The following is a 24,114-nucleotide window of genomic DNA, read 5'->3' as shown; positions in this document are numbered from 1 at the left end:
CCCTTCTGACATGTCCCCTTGTCTCTGGCAGCCCGGGCTGACGAGCACGTTTAGGAATGCACTTCATTAAATCGGAGCTGCCCCATTCCAACCTGCAATGCGGAGGCAGCACAAAGCCCGCGCCACGCTTCCTCCCGCATTTCCCTCAAAAGCCCCATTGTTCGGCAGGCATCTGCTCCCGAGCTCAGCCTATTCGTGCCCATTGACCCCGCTTCTCGCAGCACACCCGCTCGCCAACGGGCCCCACGTAAAGCCTGCTTGATGAATTAAAAAGCAGCACTAGCCATCTGTCCATCTGTCCTCCCGGGCTGCCAGCCCCGCAGCCTCCCTCGCATCCCGACCTGCGGCTCGGCGAACGCGCACCCAGCCCCGCACCATCGCTGCCTTTCATCCCTCCCTTAGCAGCTAGGAAACAGGGCAGGGGAGGAAAAGGGACAGAGAATACAACGGAACATTCTCACTTGCCTGAGTCCTTCGAAATTCAAGCACAAATACAAGATTAATCCTTCCTTTGTGAGGTCTTGTCTTTAAGTCGTGGTATGTAATGATCCTCAGCACTGCAGCAGAGGGGAATAAAAAATGCAGGGATCATAAGCAGGGGGAGGACAGGGCTTACTTACATCAGGGTTTCTGCCACATGACAATAGGTTTGAGAGGGAAGAATAAGCTGGCAGCAGCAGCTGACAGTGCAAAAGGGAGAATGCAGAAGCCTGCCTTTTATATTATTGGTGACATTTCTAACACATGACAACAATTTCCATCTGTATTTAAGCTGCGAGTGTGAGGAAAAGAGCATTACATCACGACTCCTTTATTCCTAGGGGCTGTGGAATATGTAGGCCAGAGGGATTAAAAAGCACCTGTGTATACTGGAGATCTGAACCACAAGGCAGATTTCCACCCCTCACTTCTTTCTTCCTCACCCTTTTTTTCCCCTCTATCACCTGCATTGAGCTGCTGTTTGAAAATATGCCCAGGGAAGTGCAAAATGGTATTGTCCTAGTTAGCAAGGCTCAAGCATGGGGGAACGATGCAAATATGTGTTCCTGGCTCTGTCTCTCTCTCTGCAGGAGATACAGCACTCATTTCTGCAAGCAATTGGACAGAATACAGAGCATCTTCCTGTTTTCTGCCGTCCTCGTCCCAAGGGCTTCGAGTTTCTCTTAAAGTACCAACTTTCATCTTCCTTTTAAGTCTGCAGGGAATTTCAGTGACAGCAGCAACAATGACTTCCCCACCCCCCCTTTTACAGCCAACACATGCCTGTATCTTTTAAAAAGTAAACATCCAGAACCAGGCAAAGATATTTTGGAAGAAGCACTTGACTGCTTCAGAGCCAGCAGGTGTCCGTCTTGGACGCTTTCCACATATCTCACAGGACATGATAGCTCAGATGCAGCTTGGAAACCCTGAGGGACTCCAGCCCTGCAAGGAAAGCTGCTCCCCTGCAGCTCCAGGGATGCTGCAGCTGCAGGGAGGCAGGCAGGGAATGGGAATGCCGAGGATGGCACTGCAGGGTGGGACACCGCTCCCATGGCCCAGGGGGTGCAGCACTCATTCTGCTCCTGGAACGAGCAGAATTTGGAGCCCCACCAGCCCAGAGGCATCGCTGGCAGAGCTGCTCTGTCCAGCTGTGGGCACAGGACACAGCTCACAGGTTCACAGCACCTGTGTGGAAAGGCCAGGAAAGAGAAAATATCATCTTCTCCCAGCCCAAACCCAGCAGCAAACACAGACACTGCTCTTGCTGATGTACTCAAAAGTGCTTGAACTAGGTAAGGGCAAAACATCGCTGAGCCAGCAACCCTTGCATTACCTTCATAGGAGACATGGCCACACACTAACAGGAGATTGGACTGCTTGTAAACAGTCTTAAATTTATCTAACATCCATATTTTCATGAAAACACCAGCTGGGTCAAGGTGCTGGCCCATTATATGTCTCTTGTTTTAAAAAAACCCACAAAAATTCTTTGCTCAAGATCACCTTCCTGATCTTTCAACACTGGCCTCTTGGAGCCATAGACTGTTTTTGGGTATATGTCTAGTCAACTCAAAGCTGCTGTGGGAAATCCAAAGCCTTTGATAATGTTGGGTTTAGAATATTGCACTCAGTAAATTTGGAAGACTGCAATATGAAAATAAATTACTCTGAATTCCTTGTCCACAAAATAAAAAAAAAAATCTGCAGGAGCCACACTGAAACTCTCTCAACCAGATGAAACTTCAATGAGGCAGTACCTACATGGAACATTCCAGAAAAAAGCCTCTTTATTAAAAAAAGAAATGGAGCATTTTACTTTAGATTTATTCAGAGATGCAGCTCTCCAGTCATTTATGGAAACTCTTTCATAAGATTTAGAAGAGGGGAAAACGGAAACAATGAAATGACTTATTTTTAATCTGGGGTTTAAAGGCTTTTTTTTTCTTTCAAAAAAAAAAAAAAAAAAAAAAAAAAAGAGTCCCACACACAAAGAAAGAAATTCAATGCAAACCTCTGTTTCTGTATCATGAAAGCCCATTCCAGTACCAGAGTAATCAATTTCTCAGAGCTTGTGTGGTCTGCAGCAAAAGCCAAAGAAGGTATTTGAGTTTATACAGCCTTCAGCATTTTGATGGCTTGCTTTTGAAATACGACATGTTTAAATTTTATATCTTTTTTTACAGTTAGTTATGTCTTAGGAAAATGGTTGCTCTTGGTAGAAAAAACAGAAGGAAAGGAGAATAAATGAAATTCAACCTGTTTTTGAGCTGTTTGCCCATTCTAAAATCAGAGTAGTTCAAAGTTGCACCATGAAAAACTATTACAGTTGTAATTACAGCTCTCATCATTATATTATACCCAGTCTTAATTTAGCATCAAACACTTTGGCTCACATGAACAGAAAAGAATTACTAAATAAAAGTGGTGCTTCAATAGCAAGAGCTTATTACCAGATAAGCATCCACAGAAATTTACAGGAACAGCAAAGCAAATACTTTGTCAGATGTAAGAACTCTCCACCTTTTCTAGAGCTGAATGTCATAAGCAAATCACAAATCACTTCAGGATGGGGAAAGGAGCCTTTGTCCTTACAGTAACCCCAGCTTCCCACCATGAAAGAAGGCCATCTTGAGACAAGATTTTACAGCTGGGATTTAGCTCACAGGGTGGAAAAAGTGTGAGATAGAGCACTCTTGTAGGTAGGAACAAACCTCTGCAACAGAGTTCTCATTCTTTCATCAGTACATTTTGGATCCAATTCACTTACCATGTGGGAACAGCAAATGGGGAACAAACTGTGAATTCAAATAACTGTAAACTCAGCAAGATGTGGAAATAAAACACAGATGGTGCACTTCAGATTAAGGGTCAGCATTTCAGCGTCGCTTTCCACTTTCACATTGTGATAGGTGATGTATAACAACCACCTTCTCCCCGAGACAGCACTCTGATCAAACCATGACTCACTTAGGAAAACAAGAGGCTCCTTGGAAGCCTCCTGCCACTCGAGAGGAGCTAAGGTTACCTGTTTAAGCTGCGGGTTTGCTGCTGGAGGATTAATGTTCAGGAGTGGAAATTGCCTCCACCAGACAGACAAGGCTGAACAAAGGTTCCTTCAGCATTTCCATCTCCCTGCTGGCTGCAGCAGGGCTGCTCTGCCTGGCTCTGCCCAGTGCCCACATGGTCCCCTCTTCACCACCCCCCTTGCCAGCAAGAGGTTGCAGAGGTTGCTCTGATACCTGTTTGCAAAAGCCAGTGTGAGAAACAACACTTTGAAAATTGAAAAAGGTTTATTAAACCTTGACAAAAATACAAAAAAAGACTACATAAGGGAAAACTTGCAGTGCTGGGAACTGCCCCTCATGGATACCACATGGCCAGGTCATCTTCAAGCTGGATGCTCAGTCTTTTATACCCCTGGGGGCTGCATCAGCCAGCCCTGACCCCTCCAAAGTCTGTCAGTCAGCTCTTCTGTGCCATTTATCAGTGGAAACTGCTTCCTTGTAACTGAATTGGAGCTCAGGTGTTGCCATGCCTCACCCCCTAAGCACCAAGCTTTTCAATTCCCAACTGCCCCATGCCAGGGACACCTGTGCAGCTTCTTTGTACCTGTCCTGGACAGCCCAGGCCGTCTGATGGCAACAATACAGTGGGGAAAGGGAACTGTGTGGAGAACAGAGGACATCTAAACTACAATAACATAATTATGCATCACTAAAGCTTTTCTTTAAATTCACACAATAGTCATCCCTTAATTGTGAGAGCCAATCATCTCATTATCCACCTATAACACCAAGAACACAACCCACTGCTGCCAAAATTCCCCAGTAGCAGCCCTTACAAAGTGCTCAGTCCTAAAACACCTCTGCAGGCCTGCATCCTGCTTGCCTGAACACTGGGCTAATTTCATTCTCTCAGACCCATTTGGTCCAAAATCTGAGGAATGGAATTTAGGATGACTTTATTCTAGCTATGAAGTGTTAGTTGCATGCCCAGGGCCTTCTAGAAAAGGTTTGCCTGCCTGTAAGCACAAGTTCAAAGGAGAAATAAAGGAGTAAGTACAGATTAAATGACAGAAGAGCTGTAAATCTATAGGAGCTTGAAATGCCAGATAGAGAGGAGCAGGAGTGATTGTAAGGTGATTATTACCTTCAAAATATGCCGGAGGTTGTTTATCAGATCAGAGTTAATGAGGGAGAAATCTAATAGAACTATAATATTAAATTTACCACTTTAATGGTATCATCAATGTTCTATAATGTGGGCAATTTACTGAATGTCTGTCAGTGTGATTCTCCAGTGTGGTTAGTTACACAGCAGCTGCACTACTGCATCTCATCAGCTTTTCCCTTCCAGAAAACACCAGGAATTTCGCAGAGGATTGCTATGTGAGACAGTAATCTAGATCTTTAAAATTATGGAAATGCAAAAATGGGAAAGGTGTTTATGAACATGATGGGATGTTCACATTCCTGGAAGAACTGGGTCCAGCTCTGCCCCACTGTTGAGTCCAGCCTTCCTACTGCTGCACAGACAGTGTCCTGCTGGGTTTTCCATTATTTTCTTTCACATCTGGCAACAGTTGCTGCTCTCCTGAAAACCTTCCATATCTGGATTTAGGAAAATTGCTAATAACCTCATTATTCAAGCACATTTTCAGCTCTCCTGTGTGATCCTCCTCCGAACAACAGAAAACACTAAAAAACTCACACCCTAGAAAGACATGAACAGAGATGGGCTCATAAATCAACACTTATATGAAAAAAGTCAAAATATCTAGTCTCAAGGTTTTGATTGCTAATTCAAAAGCCCTGTGAACAGTAGGAGATGGTAATGCTGTGTTTATTAATAGCTATCTCCTCATGTATTCAAGGAAGAGTTCACGAAAAGCAGCAGCAGCTTCTTAATGTGGAGCTCCTCCTTCCCTGAGCATCTGCTCCAGCCCCTCTGTTCTGAGCTTTGCCAGTTCCAATCCCTAATACAGCAAAGATCACCTGAACATTTTCAGCATACAACAAATGTCCCATTAAATAACTTTAAATTTTGGTACTCGAGTTGCCATGGTGGTCTTAGGTAAAAAACAAAGTATCATCAATGTCTCTAATAAGCCTTTTCATACCTTTCACCAACATCAACCTGTTTACTGTTTTCTGTCCTGGTAAATGGAGTGTTAAAACTAAAGTTCAATGAAAAAGCGCAGGTAGAGAATGAATGATGAAGTATGAAATACAATTCAAGAGCAGATGATACTTCCAAAGGTCTTTGATGAGGTTTTGCTCCTTATTCAGCTGAAAAAGACCATGCAAGAAGAACTGCCAGATCACTATTCACCTGATTACTCTGTGATACACACCTCATTTTGAAGATACATTAGCCTTTTAAAGAGCCATTTATTAAGCATTTCCATTTAAATAAAAATTTTCACAATCCTCAGTGAAACAGATGTATTCCCTCTTAAATCACTAATTAAGAGCAGCCTGGGACATTAACAAAGCCCTTTAAAAGGAATTCAGAGAGCTAGTGTCCCCCCTTAAATAAATCTGTTCTGGCAATGACCCAGGAATCTTGACTTCATAACTCACAGCTCTAATTATTCAAGAGAACATCATAAAAAAAGGATACATCTAGACTGTTAAGACTAATAAGAAAGATTTATTTTTCCTTCAATAGGGGCAGAAATACAAATATTTGTTCTATTTTTTCTACCCTCTTATTCACTTGGGGTGGGGGGAAGGAAATCAGTGAATTTACAGAGTTATTCCCAGTAAAGGTACTGGATATGACTCTCCCCAAAGAAAACCAGCTAGCAGAATCTAAACAGCTTTATAAATTATTCCATGGCTAATCACCTCTCTGCTGAAATAAAGACAAAAAGGATTTAGAGGACAAATACAGCATGCCTGATGTGAGGAAGCATGTAATGTTAAAGAAAGGAGAGCTGTTTGAAGATGAGATGTGACAACTCCTCATGCCCATCAAACCCTCAGGAGCTGGCATCTGCCATTGCCCCCCTGGGCTCAGGGACTGCCACGGGAGCAGAACTGGGAATCACACAGGAAACTCCTCCTCTGGGATCACACTGGGCCAGGGGAATCTCCAATCAATGTGATTTTACAGGTATTCCTCTTTAAACTCTGACATCTTTGATGGAAAACACAGGAGTTCTGTGATGGTGAAACCACCAGCACAGCCAAGCACAAACATACCTGCACAGTGATGGATGCTTTCTGCAAGGAGTTAATCATTGAAATACCAAATGTGAAGCCCAAATACAAATGTGAGTGGAAAAGCAGGTTAAAGAACAGCTACACATTTAGTTTTACCTCACTTTAAAACAATCCTTTTGCTTGGAGCACTCATTCTCTTGCTTTGCAGCATAATCAATACACTGAAACCCTTGAACAGATGCATGGTGATAGCTGAAAAGAAATCAAACTGCCAAGAAATCTAAAGCTGTGCCACTGCAGCCATCACCAAAGATCTAATTAGGACATCATATGATAAACTGTGGCAGGACAGAGGCAGTTTTGAAGTAAATAATGTGGGGAAATTCATCTCCACCCCTTCAACCCCCAAACAGCAGTACCTGCTCCCAGGTCTGATTCACTCTCTGCTGTCCCAGACTCTCACCTTGGAAACCTTTATGTTTTAAAACAAATGCACAGACATTGTTTGCACTGCACCTAAATATCCACTGGCAGCTGCTTTGCCAGAGCACAAAGCAACTGCAATGAAAAACCTGCAAAATTAAGTACACTGGGGAGCAACAAAGAAAACAAAGGAAAGTGGCCCTGTAATCTCTTCCCACAGTCCTTACCCAAATCTCCTTTGGCAAGTGCCATGGGAGAGCATCCCAGGCTGAGCTCCTCTGCTTTGTGCTGTTCTCTGGTGCCTCATGCAATTCCAACTGGGTGTACAGTGAAACACAAAAAAGCTATTCCTCACAAATGGGGAAGCAGATGGAGCAATATTTGCCATCATAAGTGATTTTATTTCCAAAATTAAATAACAAAACAAACAAACCCACCCCCAAACAATGGTTTGACTGGCACAAAATGTGCTATTGATCTGAAAGGACAGACCAGATGGGAGAAAGGTCCTGAAGTCTTCTAGATTAAACAAAAATTATTGTCTATGGAAAGGAACTAAACTACAGAAATATTTGCCCTGTTGCTCAGAATAGGGTACTTTTCTCTCTTTTAAAAGTGAAAACACATCTGCTTTACTAATTAGTGAATGAATTATATCCTTGAAAACTGCAGGGGACAGTGCTGCAATTTGGCACTCTCTGGAACACGGGTATAAGGATTTTCTAAAGTCAGTGATTGTACTCAGGGTACAGTCCCAGCTGAAAACAGGAAAAATCAAATGGATATACACTAGCTGGCATGGAAATATATCTCATATTATACAGAGTTAGATTAACTCACAAGCAAACATTCTTAAGAAAAATTATTTTTATATACTGCTGGTATCCATATGCTGCAACCCAGTGATAATGGCACTATTTTAAAAGTAATTAAAACTTTTTTCCTAAATAAATCTTGTAAAAAATTAATTATTTTTATGTGATAGAAAAAAGTCTGCTGCTCCTCACCTTATCAGTGTGGGCCTTTAAATGAATATTTCATGGACCCTGCAACTATTTCTCATTACAAAAGCAGAATTACACCTCTAGGAAGGGAACTGCAACAAAAGGTCCTTGGATAATAAATACAGCTGCAGGTCTGGAAAGCTTTTGAGAATTCAAAAACATTTGTGTACATAAACTGATGATTTATTGCCTGGGAAGAAAACTAATGTGCACTGTCTGTGATTCTGTTTATCATTAATAAAAATTAGTAACTAAAAATAACTTTGAAATTGTAACTCAAATATCCACACATGTAAAAACACATTCATTTGTAACATAAAGGTCTTTGTGCTTCACTTCAGCAATTTTTCCCAGTATACTGATATACTTTTATGCTCTCTATTCTAATGAAAAGAGCCTTCTGTGAGCTGGTTTGCATATCCCTTTTATCAAGTCATTCTGAAGTTCAGAAATACTTATGGGGGAACTAGAGCTATAGGACTTTAAAAACTACCCTGGGAAATCACCTGAGTCTGCAGATTTGACAGGAGTTTCATCACACCCCAGCCCATTCAGCCCCTCCAGTCCCCCATTACCTGCAGATGATGGCAGTTATGCACAGAACTGCTTATAGACTGCCCTTTGGAAGTTCAATTACCCATGAAAATCTTGAATTCAGAGAATAAGCTTCAATGTGCAGTCTACAATCCCTTACTAAAGTTTGTCCTATCAAAACTGTGTAGTTCTGTTGTTCAATATTATTGGTTTTGCTTTGAAAGGAGACTTCTCCTTTGCACCAGGAGATCACCTGGAATAGAGAAACTCTCAAACTTCCCTGTGAAACGTGAGAGCTCAGGCCAGCCAGCTGTCTGAGCGTTGTTGGCTTTTTCTGAGCCTCCTCACAGGTCACTCCACACTTAAAACTATTGATTTTTGTCCATTTCTTTCCATTTTGCTCCATGTTCCTCTCTAAAACCAAGCACAGCAGCTGGGGCTACTGTGCTGTAATTGAGGACAGGAACAGATCAAACTCTGGGAAGGTGAGAGAACAGACAGCAGGAATGGAAGTGGTAAATCTCTAACATTCAGATCTCCAGTCAGTTAATCCCAGGACATGTACTTGTTTTGGGGAAGTCAATCAACTGTTGAATGATGAACTCCTGACATTTTAAAAGCCAATTTTGTGAAGAGAAGGGGAAAAATAAAAAGAAGAATCCCATACAGTGTCTAGTCTGACTTAACTCTAGGCTAGCCACTGTTGCCTTTTCATCTACCATCAAAAAAATCTTGCACCTTCCAGAGCTTTGCTTCTGAAGACTGCAGCCTGGCAAGGAAAGGAATTGCACTGAAATAGGATTAGATGTTATTTCAGTCAGTCTGCACCAGGTATTCTGCTTTGGCAAGTAAAGGTCCAGACACCAGACCCACCACAGCTGCCTCTGCATGCCGCACAGGACTGAAACAAGCGGAGAATCAAGTAAATGGAAAAAAAAACCCCCAAAATCAAACAACATGCTGAGATAAGCTTTTATGGAAGTATCATCTTTCTGATTCCTCATGATGCACTTTGAAAAGAAAACAGCTGCCAGGTTGTTGAGTATAGCACAAATAGCCAGTACTGAATGTTTATAATAAACAGATACCCTCTGCCATCATTTCAAAAAGAGGAAGACAATCCTGGGTGTTCAGCCTTCTGTGAGCAGTGGTTGGGGCAGGCTGCTGCTTTAGTACCTTAAAGTGAGTTGCTATCTCATACCTTTCTCAATAAACACTCTTGCACAGATATCCCCAGCAGGGCTGTTTGGAAACACCTATTTAATGGATATACTCTTACATGAACTTCCAATTAATCACAAATTCCACTGGGTGAATCTTCACATACAACAAATTCCACAGGTGAACCTTCACACACAACAATCCTGTTTGGGTAAGTCCTGCTCCTAGAAACATCCTCTGAAACCTAAAGCCAGAATGTCACCACACTGCATCACTGACCCTCGGCCCCCGCCAAATCACACCAACTTCTGTGAGCACAAATGGACTCAAATGTGGCACAGGGTGCCCCAGCAAGATGCCTCACACAATTGATAAATCTTCCCTCTTGCTCTCAAGTGTTTGGGCTGGCAAAATTGAGCTGGAGTAAATGAAATCCACTCTGAGAGTAAGGTGTGGACCAGGTCTTTGCATCAGTCAAAGCACTTCTGGTAGAGGCATGGCCAAGGGGTAATTGTGGAATTGCTGCCATCTCACAATATCACAATATAGCTCAATCTCAATGGAGCCATCAACTACCCCAAAACAAAACATTATTTCTGATCCCCTTCACAAGGCACATCAAAACACAGGAAAAATGTGGTATTTCCAAACAAAAGAAGGAAAAGGGATAGTTAGAGACTGGACCAACATAATACTAATCTGGATGATGTATTGGTGGACTTTTGTCTAGTTTTGATGATGGAAACTACATGCCAGGAATGAAAACAGCAACTCATCTGAACATCTCTGAGAATAACTTTGCTCAAGTTCTAAAATCCTGATTTTTCTTAAGCAAAAGACAAAAATATTCCACAGTAAAGGCTTGGGTGAAGTTTACAATGAAATGAAAGCCTCAGGAAGAAAGTCAAGGAAGTGACTGCCCAGTGGTGGTTTACGTGAAGTAAAAGCTGAACTACACTAACTCTTCCAAAGATTTGTCCATTGCAGCATGGCTTTATAACCACTTATAGACCACCCAAATAAATGAATAGGTGCCCTGCCTCTCTTCCTTGTCCTAGCTGATGCTGCTGCTCAAGTTGCAAAGTCAGAGGAGAATGCCTTGGCTCTGTAAATAAACCCGTGGGTTTGGTGTGATAGGAACAGCAGAGCACTCGAGACTCACAACAACCAAACTTGGAGGCCACCTGGAATCCTGTCACAGCTGTTGTTTACTACAGAGCATTGCAGGAAGAAATCAGCTCAGTGGGGAGCTGGGAGCTGAGGGGATGAGGACTAGGGAGAAGTGTGCTGGAGGGGCAGATGGCACTGGGGAGCAGGGGAAGAATTCAGTTTGCAAAAATGTCTGTGTGGTTTGCCAACTTATTTCAACAATACTTCACCTGTGGGTCCATTTCAAGGTCTCATTTGTTTATGATGGTTCACACATTTAGGGATAAAACCCTCTGATCTCTCAGGAAACCATCCTGTGTCACCCATACAGGCAAATGCTCATATGGTCCCTGGGAGCTAACTTGATCTCACTCATCCTGACGGGTTCACCAGAAAATAAATCAAACTCTTAAACAACTCCCTTAAAGAAAAAAATCTAAATGATGCTTAATCAGCATGTCATTACAAAATAATGAGGTTGAGCCGAGCATCTTACATCTTCCCTTCCTTCTGCTTGACCTCTGGCTTCTACAAAAGCTGTTATGACTTCACACGATGGGCACAGGGCTATGTGGGAAACAGAAACATTCTGGGTTTTCTCACCACCTGCACCAAACCAATCCAGGCTGAATCACAAGCTATTCTCACCAGAATTTCTGGGCAATAACTGGTTAACAGCACCTTATTCCATTTTGCATTTACTAATTATCACTTCATTTAGCCCTTATATTAGTGCAATAAAAAGCAGCTGTCAGGCCAAGCATGCTCAGTCCAAGGGACCTTGTGTTCTTGTTTGTGTTTACCACATAAGCATCGGGAAATTCCATTTTCAAAATACAAGGCTTCATAATCCATTAGCACTAGAGATTGGTCCAGGGCTCTGGATTTACTGGTCACGTGTACCAGGGAATAAAAATATGAGCATACAGCCAGATTAATCTCCAGACCTGTAAAGCATCCCAACCACCATGCAGCAGTCTCATTCCAAGCCACATAGGAATATTAGCATCATTCTTAAAAGCTACCATTAATGCCATCCCACAGTAAATGAAGCAAAAATTAAATGGTACCTGCCCAACAATTTAGAAAGTGTGGAGACACACAATAACTAACACCACTTCTCAGGTTTTCCACTTGTTTCATAAGTGAAACATAAGTACTTATGCTCTTATTATTACACCAACAACCCACATCTCCCCCAGCTATTTTAAAAAGGCAGGAATCACTTTCACTTCTCTTAATTTTAAATCAAAAGCAAGACCAAGCAGCTTAGCTCACCATCAAGTTCAATAAATCAGATAAAGGAATCAACGGAAAGCATTTCAAAATGTAACCTTGGTAACGTGCAAAATGTTTCCCCAGAACTCATACTCATTTGCTTTATTTGCTGTTTTAGGAAATGAAATATCACACATAGGCAGAAGGGCATTAGTATCACAACACTGCATCTCCCAAGCCTAGCACTGCACGTGCTCTCCTGCAAGGCACTTTTTGCAGTATGCCCTAAAAATCTGCAGCCTGCCAAGTTAGGTGATTGAAAAATAATCATATTTCACATTGACAGAATGGCAAATGGAAGTGTTCAATAGTAAACAGTAATCCATATTTATTCTTTATGTCCTTTTATGTTGTTTAAACATAATTTGTTTCGTGCTTTTCACTGATAAAATGAGCATAAACTCCATGGTGTTATAACAGCATCTGCCATTTGAAGAATCAACATTTGTCAGTGTTACCACTCAATTTTAACTGGTCTTACACAGCCCTCCTGCATGCAACACTTAGACTGAAAATGACTACTACTGTGTGTACCACTATGTGATATTTGTTGGCAAATACTGATTTTTGAATTGCAGCATAATTATTCAATATTTATATAAGTCTACCAGGATAAACAATCTCTGATTTCTGATTCACAACGAGACAGAAATCCTCAAATTATTTTGCTGCTTATCTCAGTATCTATAACTAAGCTGTTTACTTATTCCAGCCTGATCTAAAGGGCATATCATTATTTCCACAGCTCAGCCAAATTAAGGAAAAAAAGCTCTTCCTTAGAAGAGTGTCCCCTACCACCTGGAGAATGTCAAACTGAGGTGCAACAAAGGATGATCACTCTACACTCTTTCTATGTCTTCCCAAAATGCCAAGGACAATCTCATTTTAGTAATTATTCTGACCTTCTAAGGACTACCATGCTTCAGAGTTCTTAGTTTTTCTTCTGCTTTTTTTTTTCTTTTGTCTTTTTTTCAATTGGTTTGGGGTTTTTTGTTTTGGTTTGCTTGTTTGGGGTTTTTGGTCTGGTTTTTTGTTTTAGGTTTTGTTGTTGTGTATTGGGTGGGGGGTTTTTTGTTTGTTTGGGGTTTTTTGAGTGAAAATAAGCATTTCTTTCTCAGCTTTGCTAACTCCTGTTCCTTATCTCCTGCATGAATCAAGGATGACCTTCCAACAGTGGCAGATGCCTTCAACAATGGCACCCAGCCATAAAATGCTGTTCAATTCTACAAGTTAAACAAGCATCAGAAATAAAATTCTGCTCGGGAAATAAAAATAGAAGCCTCTTTTATATTCATAGGTTTTAAACCAATAAGCAACATTCACCATTCTGATATTAATATAGACTAAGCCAAGCAATCACTTCATGGCAGTTTTTTTTAGGGCTTTTCTCCAAAGTAGGCATCACAAGGCTTGCACCACACCATCAACTGCTCCAAAAAGGTAATCAAAAAAGCCTCATTCAGAGATGAATCATTTTCCTTTTCAACCCTATCTGCTGTCACACATGGAAGCCTGCCCAAACTGCAAACAGTCTCCCCCACAGGAAGGCTGCCCCAAAAATGAAGATGGAATTCTATCATCAGCTGAGGGCTGTGTACAAATCACCAACAGGATGGGACTGCTAGGAACATGCCTTGAGTTGTTTTATTTTCCAGCATCACTCTCATTACATGGTTATGACAATAGGAAGATGCCACCAGCTCACATCCCAGGTAGCAGACCAAGAATTTAATGTTACAACTCACTTTATAAGTTTTTTGACCAATCCCACAAAGCAAAAGCACATTGACAGTAGTTCTATCCAATCACTATAACCGCAGGTACCTTTGGTTAAAACAATGCTTGCTTATTTCAAATAAAATACCTGCTTGTAAGCCTTAAAACACAATGCACAGAGCTCCATTATTAAGCTTGAAACTTCCTAACATCTCACTAGATAAACTTTTCTGCAGCTTAGGGAGATATCCTAGACAGGCGTTAATACACAGACCATTGTTCTAATTGTCCTTACTTTTCTACTTCTTACATAATTTTTCTGCTGACCAATCTCATGGCTACTGCTTAGTCCTAATCACAGTTCTGCTCTGCTCTAATCACAGCAGTCTCTGAGGCCTGCCTTTTGCAGCTTTCCCAAAACCCTCTGATTTTAAAGATTCCCACAATATTCTGCCCCAGGGAGTGCAGCGGGGCAAGGTTTGTCATTTACTGGCGCTACAGAACACAAAATAACACAATGAGCACACACAGCTTTCCCAAAGTTAAAAGAGCACTTCTAATTTCTGATTCCAACATTTATAAATTTCCAAAAGTGACTGTGGATTGGAGGGTGACAGTGCCACCTCTCCAATGACACTGGACAAACCAACAGTCCATCAAATTTCTCCTCCTCCATAAAAGAATGCAAACCAATATGTTATTTACATAAAGTGTGCGAGAAAGTTCTTTACAAGAGTGCAAACATCAGAAAAACTTAAAAAAACCAGGGTGACAACTTACAAGGCACAGCGTGGCGATAAAGGTTGTCCCGGATGGTCTGCTGCAGGTCGTGGTCTGGTGACCCCTTCTGAAACCTCTGGTTGAGATAATGCCTCAGATCCTTGGTCAGTCGGCCCCCTGCAAGGGAAAAAAATCCATTATTTATTTATTTCTAAATGCAACAGCCATTTATTCATTTTTAAATGCACACAATTACCATTTGCAATTGAGGCAAATGGTAGATTTCCATTCAGAGCCCCCTAAATTATGGCATGCTGACTTTATGAGCAGAGGCTCATCTTCCTCTACAAATGGCTAATTACCAAAAATAACTTGCTGTAAACAAGAGGTCTCTCTTGTCTCATAATGCCACATTCTTCCTGTGGTGTTAAACAGATCATCATTCCTGTTTATCACTTATTTGTCCGAGCAAATGGAGACAGACAGATGACAGGAAAAAGAAGAAAAATAATAAAGGTATTGCTTTTGCAAGTCTCTGGAGGGTGAGAGGGGTGGAGAGACAGAAGGCAAAAGCTGCTCCAATTGGAGCTACTAATAAAGCTCAACATGGCAAAAAAATCAACCAAGTGCTATACTTTCCACTGGTATCCATCCTACACACAGCAGAAATTACAAAAGTATTGATTTAATGAGTTAAGAGCACCCAAGGTCCTTAAAAACAAAAAAACAATATCCAATGCTTTTCACCTAAATCTGTTTATTTGCCTATTTGCCTGTTCAGGTTTGAACACTTTCAGAAGTGTGAAAGATGATAAATGAGTTGAAAACAAAACAAAAGTAAAAAAAGAACATACAAATAAAAAAAAAGAAAAGAAAAGAAAAAGAAATGTAGCTGTTAATGAACATTGCCAGTTGTTGAATACCAAACCCTTTTTTGTAACAGAACATATGAACTGCAGAAACCTAATGAAGTCTTTTCCCAAAAATATTTCCAAGTTTGGAATAACACTGACATTAATTTGACTGAAGAGCAAAAACAGGGATTGAAACCCTTCTGTTCTAAAATGAAAAGGAAAAAAAAACCACTGGAAAATCTTCTGAGAAATGCAAGCAGGAGGATCAAAGCCTGGAGCAGCTGCCACCCAAGGACCAAGAGAAGGATGCTGCAGCTTGTGGTGGACATCAGCCTCCAACATGTCCTGAGGCCACCCAGGGACTGGGCACTGCTTCCCTCTCCCAACACCAGGACTGGGAGACACCAAGGAAAACCAAGCAGGATCCTGGTTTAGAATCATCACAGACAAGAGCCCCAGACTGTGCACTCTCCCTGGAGAGTACTGTGGGGGCAAGGAGCTGATTGAGGAGATTCAAGGGGAGATGGAAAAGCACTTGTAGGACAGAACCATTGGGGGCTGCATAATCACAGAATGGTTTGGGTTGGAAGGACCTTAAAGATCACCTTGATACCGTATCCCTGCCAAGGGCAGGGACACCTTCCAGTGGGCCAGGTTGCTCAATGCCCCATCCAACCTGGCCTGGAAAAGAAGAGGGAAAAGGAAATCCCTTGGGCTTAACGTTAATGGCTGGTGGCTGGGAGACCCAGGAAAGAAGTGGGGGAATATCAAGTATCTTGCTCTTCTCCTTCCCTTTGCCAGGCATCTTATTTATGGCCTCAGCTGGAGCCAAAATGCTGGACTGCATGGACCTTGGGCTGAACCACTGCAGCTGTTTTCAGTCTTTTATCACTTGCATTATGATTTTTTTGATTGTGAATTTGTAATGCAGAGATCATGTCAATACATCTGGACACTGAATGCAGCCTCACAGTTGCAGATTCCTGGCTGGAGCCTCTAGGAATCACTGCAGAGCAAATCAAAAATAATAATACTGCAATGGAGTGCAGTCAGACACTAGGTCTGGGAGGCAGAAGCAGCACCAGGCAAATGGAGAAATAAGAAAGAGTGCAGACTGTGGGCAGGATAAAACCATTGCAGCCAGGCAGCATTTTACCAGAAATGTTGGTTTAAAAACAAAATTAAACACAAAAAAGCCCGCAGTCTGAAGTACTATGTCAAATTTTTAAAATAATTTTGTGACTTGTATTTACATCCTCCTGACAGCTTTTTCTTTTAATTAAATCTCTTATTGAAGAAAAGAATGCTCAGGCAGCAGGCTCAGCTATTAACAAAAGGAAATTTTTAAAGATCAAGATGCTCGTTGCAGAAATGAAACAACAAAACTGAAATTATGGGAGATATAACTGGCTCAAAACACTTTCCTGAGAAACACCAGCAACATCCCTCACTCCCAGAGCGAATTATCAACCCATTTTCTAACAAATGGTCTCCAGCTATTGCACCATAAAATTTGTTTCCCACATAGGAGGCACTTGGAGGGTTTGGTAGACCTATGGGCTACAGTTTTTCAATATCAGAGCTGACTTCCCAAACTCCAGATGTTTGATTTCATACCATGTTGTTTTACTCCAGAGGGAGACTGGGCACAAAAGAGAGCCTCTGCTGAAAAAATTAAGTAGTTTTTTATCTGTTAACTAAACAGTCCATATATTTCTTTGGACAAGAGAGAGTAAGGCAAGGTAGATTTTCATAGCAGAAAAGGACAAATGAGACAAACTGTTTGGGCATAATGCAAGGGCTTATTCCAGGGAAGAAATTATTGCACAGAACTGCATGTATCACATAAGTGAACTTTCTTCCAAAATACTGTGTGATCCCTGATTCAATGATTTATGTAACAATAATGTCTTGAGGTGAACAAGCTCTACTGAGCTAGGCCTTGTTTGACCACAGAATATATGCAATTTAATGATGATATCCTGCTTTTAGCTTCCCTCTGCGCCCATTCCATCTAGCATCTCAGTCTATTATGGCCCTGCTGGAAAGTTTGGTTATTTGGTTTATGCAGGAGCTGGGATTTCCCAGCTGAGTCACTGAAGCACTAGTTAAAAAGGCACTTGCAAAAAACAGGGGCTGTAGCAACACTTACACTCACATAAGTGTCCCCTCTGGGGGCTCAGAGCGACGCTTATTTCTATTACATTTTTATTTCAGAAGAGAAGCAAGAAGAAGAAGAAGAAAAAAAAAAAAAAAAAAGGCAAAAAGAAATCCAGCCCCCAAAAAGCTTCCTGTTCCTAAATTCCAGGAAAGTCTTGACAGAAATGAAGGAGGCTTCTTGCAGCTCTGATGATCTCAGCTCAGCAGTTGCTGAGGCCACAAGCTGTGGGCACAGGCAGGTTCAGGAACTCCCTCCACTGCAGGGCAGAAGAAAATGAGCTAACACAGAAACCAGCTCTATGTGGGAAGCTGCCAAAGGGATCCAGCACGGAACACGTTGGATTTTTTACCATTTCAAATGCTTCTCTCTGCTCTGATCTCTTACAAAAATCTCCCCTGAGTTGACACTGGCTTTGTTTAGTAGGTTTCAGTGCTGCACACAAGTTTATAAACTCTGCTGTGCCCTCAGTCCAAAATGTATGCACCCATAATCCCTGAGAACCTGAAAAACACGCCAGTGACATTTCAGCAACCTCCTCTGTGCAAATCTTAGCAGCAAAATTAATTCTGTTCCTTGGGGCATCGCTGCCTTGTGCAAACTCCCTCTGAGACCAAACCTGACCTTTGATGGCTGCTGTCCATGCACCAGCCACTAAAGATGGGCAGGTGCCCAGAACCACCTCATTTTATGCAAAAATCCTCCCCTTTCTAAAATTGAAATCCATGTCAGTGTGCTCAAGAAAATACTTCCTTTAGAGAGGAGCTGTGTCAACCAGAAGTATATATTGGCCTTCAAAATAGTCCCCTGCTCTCATGAAGACTGAATTTTACATTTACTCTTTTGAGATTCCTTCTTTTCTTCTCTGCTAAAAGGATGTAAAAAGATCCAACAGTGATAATAGCAGAGGGACAGGAGATGAAACCCAGGAACAGCAGTTTTCAAAGCAGAGAATACAGGTCTGAAGACTCAATACTCCATTCTTCCTTTGTGCTGGTCAGGATATGATGGAAATTGTTTATTTGCACCCAGAAAAATCACCTTGTTATTTCTGTAATGAAAATTAGGCTGATACATGTGGCTTAGATCATCAGACACACATAAAAAATGAAAAATTCACCAAAATTTATAGTTCACAAGTAAGATGCTAAAAGATCTTTTGTGCTGTTGCAAGAATTTCCCTTTTTTCTCTGCTGAACAGAATCAATGCCCTTTTTTAATGTGAAGGTACAGTCAGAGAACCAACTTTTCACTGCTTCACTTCTCACAGTACTACTCCAAATCTGAGGTGCTTCCATCTTATTATCTGAATCCTTGGAATGAAACACAGAGCAAAATGGCTGGTTTAATCTATTCTTCTTAATTATTATACTGTAGAGCATGTTTATCACCCTCCCCAACCATTACATGGTAACATCATTTCAGCAGCAAAATAGAAACCCAAAGGGGAAGCATCTCTCATAGGAAAAAAAAATAAAATTAAAAAAAAAATTACTGACATATGGTTTTCTGAGAAAGAATGAAGTGTCAGGTTTTTGTAGCTCAATGTGTAACTTAAACGGGTTTGTGATTAATGAAAAATATTGACTCTTTCTAAACACATTGCTTCCAAACCCACAATTCTGTCACACATTTGTCCTCCAACAGTCACCTGATATAAAGTCCCCAGGGAAGCTTTGCTTTGAACTGTGCTGTGACACTTGGTGCTAAAATTCCCAGCTTCTGCAGGAAGGAAGCTGCATGTGGGATCATCCAACACTGACTGTGCTGTGTGAGAGCATCACCTCTTGGAGGGCTCTCCCAGCAGCAGCACAGACCTGGGGCTGGGAGCCTCCTGCCCCACTGCCCTCCAGTAATGAAAGCACACTGCAGAAATGACCAAGCACAATCTGATTTTTTTTTCCCCAAGAAAAAGCTGAGTGTGAACACTGTGGGGCTGCCAGCACCTTCCTGCCAGCTGGTGGAGAGTCCATGCCAGCTCTGTGCAATATGTGTGTGTGCTGAAGATGTATTTTAAACTCGTGCTTTGGAAACTATCATTTGAGAGTTTATGTTTCTATTAATTACTGCAGCTGTTTGATCCCATTTCTGCTCGAGATGGTCCCAGATAATCCTGATCAGCAGCCACACTCTGACAGAGCCTATAGATGCTCGTGCAAAGATGGGTCAGGGTCAGGCCTGGGACACACTGGTCCCTGACCTATATTACACTCCTCTAAGCAGATTACACCAGTATATATTTTTTTGCTTTACCCTTCTTTAGGAAGGCAACCAATTGCTACACTCACAGTGACTGATAGCATCTGAACTAGAAAAATCTATTTTCCATGCCTGAATTGCAGCAGAATCCCCCTTCTCCTGTCAGGATCTCTGTTTAAAGGTGTCTTTAGCAGGGGCATTCTCTGTGGTCAGACAAAGACCATTTCAAAACAACAGGGCCATGAAGCAATGAAAGGTTAAAGGCCTCACTAAAAGGATAAAAGTGCAATAGAGTCATCTGGATTAAGACTCTCTCTCACCACCCTGATGTCTACATTGAGAGGGAAGGATTCAATTTTTTAAAGACACAAAGATTGCACATGTTGGATTTGCAGTATAAACCCCTGACTGTAACATACTGTCTATCATCTGAAGATCTCTATCTGAAGGTATTTAACTAATAAATTATCATGGTTGGCAGGGTTTTATTTCTGTGCTACAAAACATAGAACTGCAAATAAGGGGCGGGGGGGGAACCCTACTAAAACCAGGCCAAACAAAACATCCAAACCCTGCTTGTTTAGAGACATGAGCAGAGAACTTGCAGTTGGTATTTTCTAGAGCAGCAAGTGGACTTGCAATTTCAGATGATTGGCACTGCAGGCTGGGGGACTTCACTTGTGCTCCTGCTCTGCCCAGCAGAAGATAACCAACACAAACTCATCTATAATTAGAGCCAAAATAGCTCCCCTTAGCTAGGAAGTGTGTTAACTAAGATGGCTATAAACCCTTTAATCCCTTGAAAACAAGAGCCTATTTTTAAAAGAAATGTTAAAATATTAATAATGTAACTCAAGACAACTTTTCAATCTGTTGTAAATCCTTACTATCAAGTGGGGCTCCTGGAAAACAGGAGACAGTTCTTAAAACTTTTCCAACAGCAATGCCAGGGCATCACCACTGTCTCCTACTAATACTTGCCATCAATTTTCCTCAAGTCCTATTGCAAAGGTGGCCCTGATAATCACACATATATCCTGTTAATGCTTGGAGAGATTACTATTCTACTTCTGGACAAATTAATAGAATAATTTTCATGGTAAGGTCCAGGAGGCAGCAGCCCATCTCAGAAGGCTGAGTAGATTTTTATCATTTAACAAGACTGCACTGGTAGCCACATCATCATCAAATATTCCTAATCCCAGCAGTTGTTATGGAAATGAGAATAGTTTGTGTTCCATCGTTTCATCCTGCCCCATCCTTGTCTTCCAGCTGCTGTCCAAAAGTGATTATAAATAATGGGGCTATAAAAGCCATTCAATAATTAGAAGATTCATTGGCCATATGCCAGCAGTGACAAAAGAGAGTGATTTATGGAAGATGAGCCTGTCACATCTGCCAGATCACAGTTTCATTACGCCTGTGGCTTTAAGGTCACAGTTTAGCACTGTTTCAACAGCCATTTGTCAAGGGGGTGCTGGGGAGGAGAGGTGAAATACATCATGGTTTTGTTTGCTTTCTTGTTTTAACTACTAAATAAATAAGTAAATAAAGTGCAGTACCTACATTTGTTATTACATGTCTCTTGTGAGGTCAAAGACACAAGAAGACATTCATCATGGCTGGCCAGAGTTCAAATAAGACCATGAAGAGAAAACCCATTAAAAAGCCTTGAGAATTCTTGTGGCTTCTTAAATTCAATACAATCTAAGCATGTTCTGTCTTCCAACCACCCATGAAATGAAGGTACCTTGTAAACACATAACATGTTGGTAAATTAATTGCTACTACATTTTCCTAACACAAGTAAACTTAAAAACCTTTTATGGTTCAGTGTTCCAAAATGATATTTAAACCTTGCCATGGGAGTTCAGATTAACAATTAATATGGCTCAGCAAACACCTAATTTGATACCAATTCCATTTTCTCATCTTCTTTTCCTCTTAAAAACAAACAAAAAACACCAATGAACTTTTATTGCTGGGTACCAATTCTACCACCATAAAGTCCAGATGTTTAAATGCTCCCCATAAATGCTTCAATAACCTCATCTGTTATTGTCAGTGATTGCTCCCATTCCAATGTGGGCAGTCTCTGGTGACAAAAACTGCTGCTCTGAGGGTGCAGACTGGATCTTTGCTGGAGATTGTATACCCAGGACCAACCAATATATTACTTTAATTTGTACCAGCCTCCTAAAACCAGACTGCAGTCAGATGAACTGCTCAGATCAGAGCCCAGATGCTGCCAGATTATTCTAACAACTCCACACCACAACAAAAGCAAAATGACTGCTCACCCTTTGCCTACCTCCTGAAGTAGAACATAAAATACATCCCAATTTTTATGCTTTAAAAACTTCCCTGAACAACAAAGTCTCATCCATTGCAAAAGACTTCCAGTGGAAGGAAATGATGATAAGCTGGAGGGTTATGGTATGAAGAATTGCACAAAGTTCCAGGATGAGCTACCTGCCCAGCAATAAAACCCCACTTGGATGGAGCAGCCTGGCTGCTGAATCAGCACTGAGCACCTCAGTGCAGCCAGTAATTCCTGTCTGGAGAATGAATAACTCACTTTATTACTGAGAGAACTTCTTAAAATGTTATTTTAGGTGTAAGCTGTGAAGCTGAAGGAGATGTATTCACACTCAGAACTTTCAGGTCATGTCCAGAATCAGGAGCAGGCAAGAGCCTTCTTGGCATGGCACCTTTGGTATCACTCTCAATCTGCATGGGTGAGTGAACCAGCACTGAGGTGGTAATTCAGCATTTGCTGCTGCAGAAATGCACTTCACAGATCATAAATCCCTGGTAAAACTCTTCTAAGAGCATGTCACCTCATCTACTGTATTCACAGGGTGTCCCACCTTATTTTCTGTGCATTAATAGAGATTCATATTTCTACACTAAATTTAAACAAATAGCCTTTCAGCTGAAAAGGGCCAGAAAAACAGAAAAACCCACAGAGCTCAGGCACTGAGGTTGAAAAGAAAAAAATGTCATTATTTATACACCAGGCCTGAAAATTTTGAACATTTGTGACAAACACACTTCTGTTGCTCTCAACTGAATTCAGATCAGCAATGATTCCAAATGCAGCAGCAAGCCCAGACTCTCTTCCTTTTTGGCCCCTTCAAGCTTCTGGTGCCCTCAGAGTTTCAGCCCTGAATTTCTTGAGGCTCCTGGAGAAGAAAATTGCTTCACCCTCTGACATCTTTGCAGCCCAGGGCAATCCTGACCTGGGAGACAGCCGCAACTACATTCCAGGAATGGCCTGCTCTGCCATGGAAAGACAAATCAGATTTTTCTACCTCAAGAAGGATCTGTTTTATTATTTTTTCCTTCAAAATACTGAGGTTTAAGTTCTGCTCCTCTTCTTAAATCCTCTGATATCATTTTTGTCCATATAGAGCCTATAGCATGATAAATAATGATATTGATAAATGTGAATATAAATAGCTATTGATAGATATGATAAATAACAGTAGATAAATGATGACATTTCTCCAGAGAAAGTGGAACCATACCTGCCCCAGGTAAGCCTAAGGAGCAGAAAATCTGATCCACCTGAGGCAAAAATACAATAGAACATGGTGCTCAAGCAACAGGAGCATGTGATGAATAGAAGAGGGAAAGGCAAGGGCAGCAGTATCCAAGCTGTTGGCCTTGGATACCTCTAAAACACATTTGAACTGGCCTGCCACAAAACATGAAACACAATTTGCCTCATCCAAATGGATGCTGGCAGATGTGGAGCCTGCCCCTGTGCTTTGTAGCCATAGTTAATCATGAACCCAACTAACCAAAAGCGGGAGATCAACCACTCCTACTCTGTTATTGACTCACAGGAGACCTCTTTTCTCCCCCTATGCCATTTTCAAGAAATGCTACAAGCTCCCTGCTCTTGCTTCTGCGTTTTGTTTTCCTTGTTCACTTTTAAGAACCCACAGACAAGGAAATGGAGGCTGTCAAGTGGTCTCTGGAATGACAGTAGAGAAGCAAGAGAGAAGGAACCCACTGGGAGGAGAAATGCAGAATATCTTACTACTGAAATGAAAAATCTCAAAGATAAGACTATAGAACTGATTAACAGACACACACACAAACTAAGTTGTGTTTTCACAACAAAGCTCAGGAGGTGTGTGGACAAAGAACAAAGTGATGCAGCATCCTCTGGTCCTGTTTCCAATGAAGTTTGGATTAGTATCAAGCTAAATACTTTATCCAGTTCTGTGGCCAGATCAGCGTTGACCCAGAGTTAACTG

At 41.5% G+C, this 24,114-nt stretch overlaps 1 protein-coding gene across 22 annotated transcripts in view; it reads right to left on the bottom strand.

Annotated features, from left to right (window-relative positions):
* MAGI1 (membrane associated guanylate kinase, WW and PDZ domain containing 1) overlaps nucleotides 1-24,114 on the bottom strand; it is a 329,494-nt gene that overhangs the window by 152,658 nt on the left and 152,722 nt on the right. For all 22 annotated transcript variants that reach the window (XM_058032286.1, XM_058032289.1, XM_058032290.1 and 19 more), the window contains exon 2: nucleotides 14,696-14,812. In XM_058032286.1, coding sequence (XP_057888269.1) covers nucleotides 14,696-14,812 — 117 coding nt within the window. The remainder of the gene's footprint in view (nucleotides 1-14,695; nucleotides 14,813-24,114) is intronic.

The sequence above is a fragment of the Melospiza georgiana genome, chromosome 11 (genome assembly GCF_028018845.1).
Source record: "Melospiza georgiana isolate bMelGeo1 chromosome 11, bMelGeo1.pri, whole genome shotgun sequence".
Taxonomy (NCBI): domain Eukaryota; kingdom Metazoa; phylum Chordata; class Aves; order Passeriformes; family Passerellidae; genus Melospiza; species Melospiza georgiana.
The sequence above is the reverse complement of the archived record's forward strand: the minus strand, read 5'-3'. Positions and strand labels throughout refer to the sequence as shown.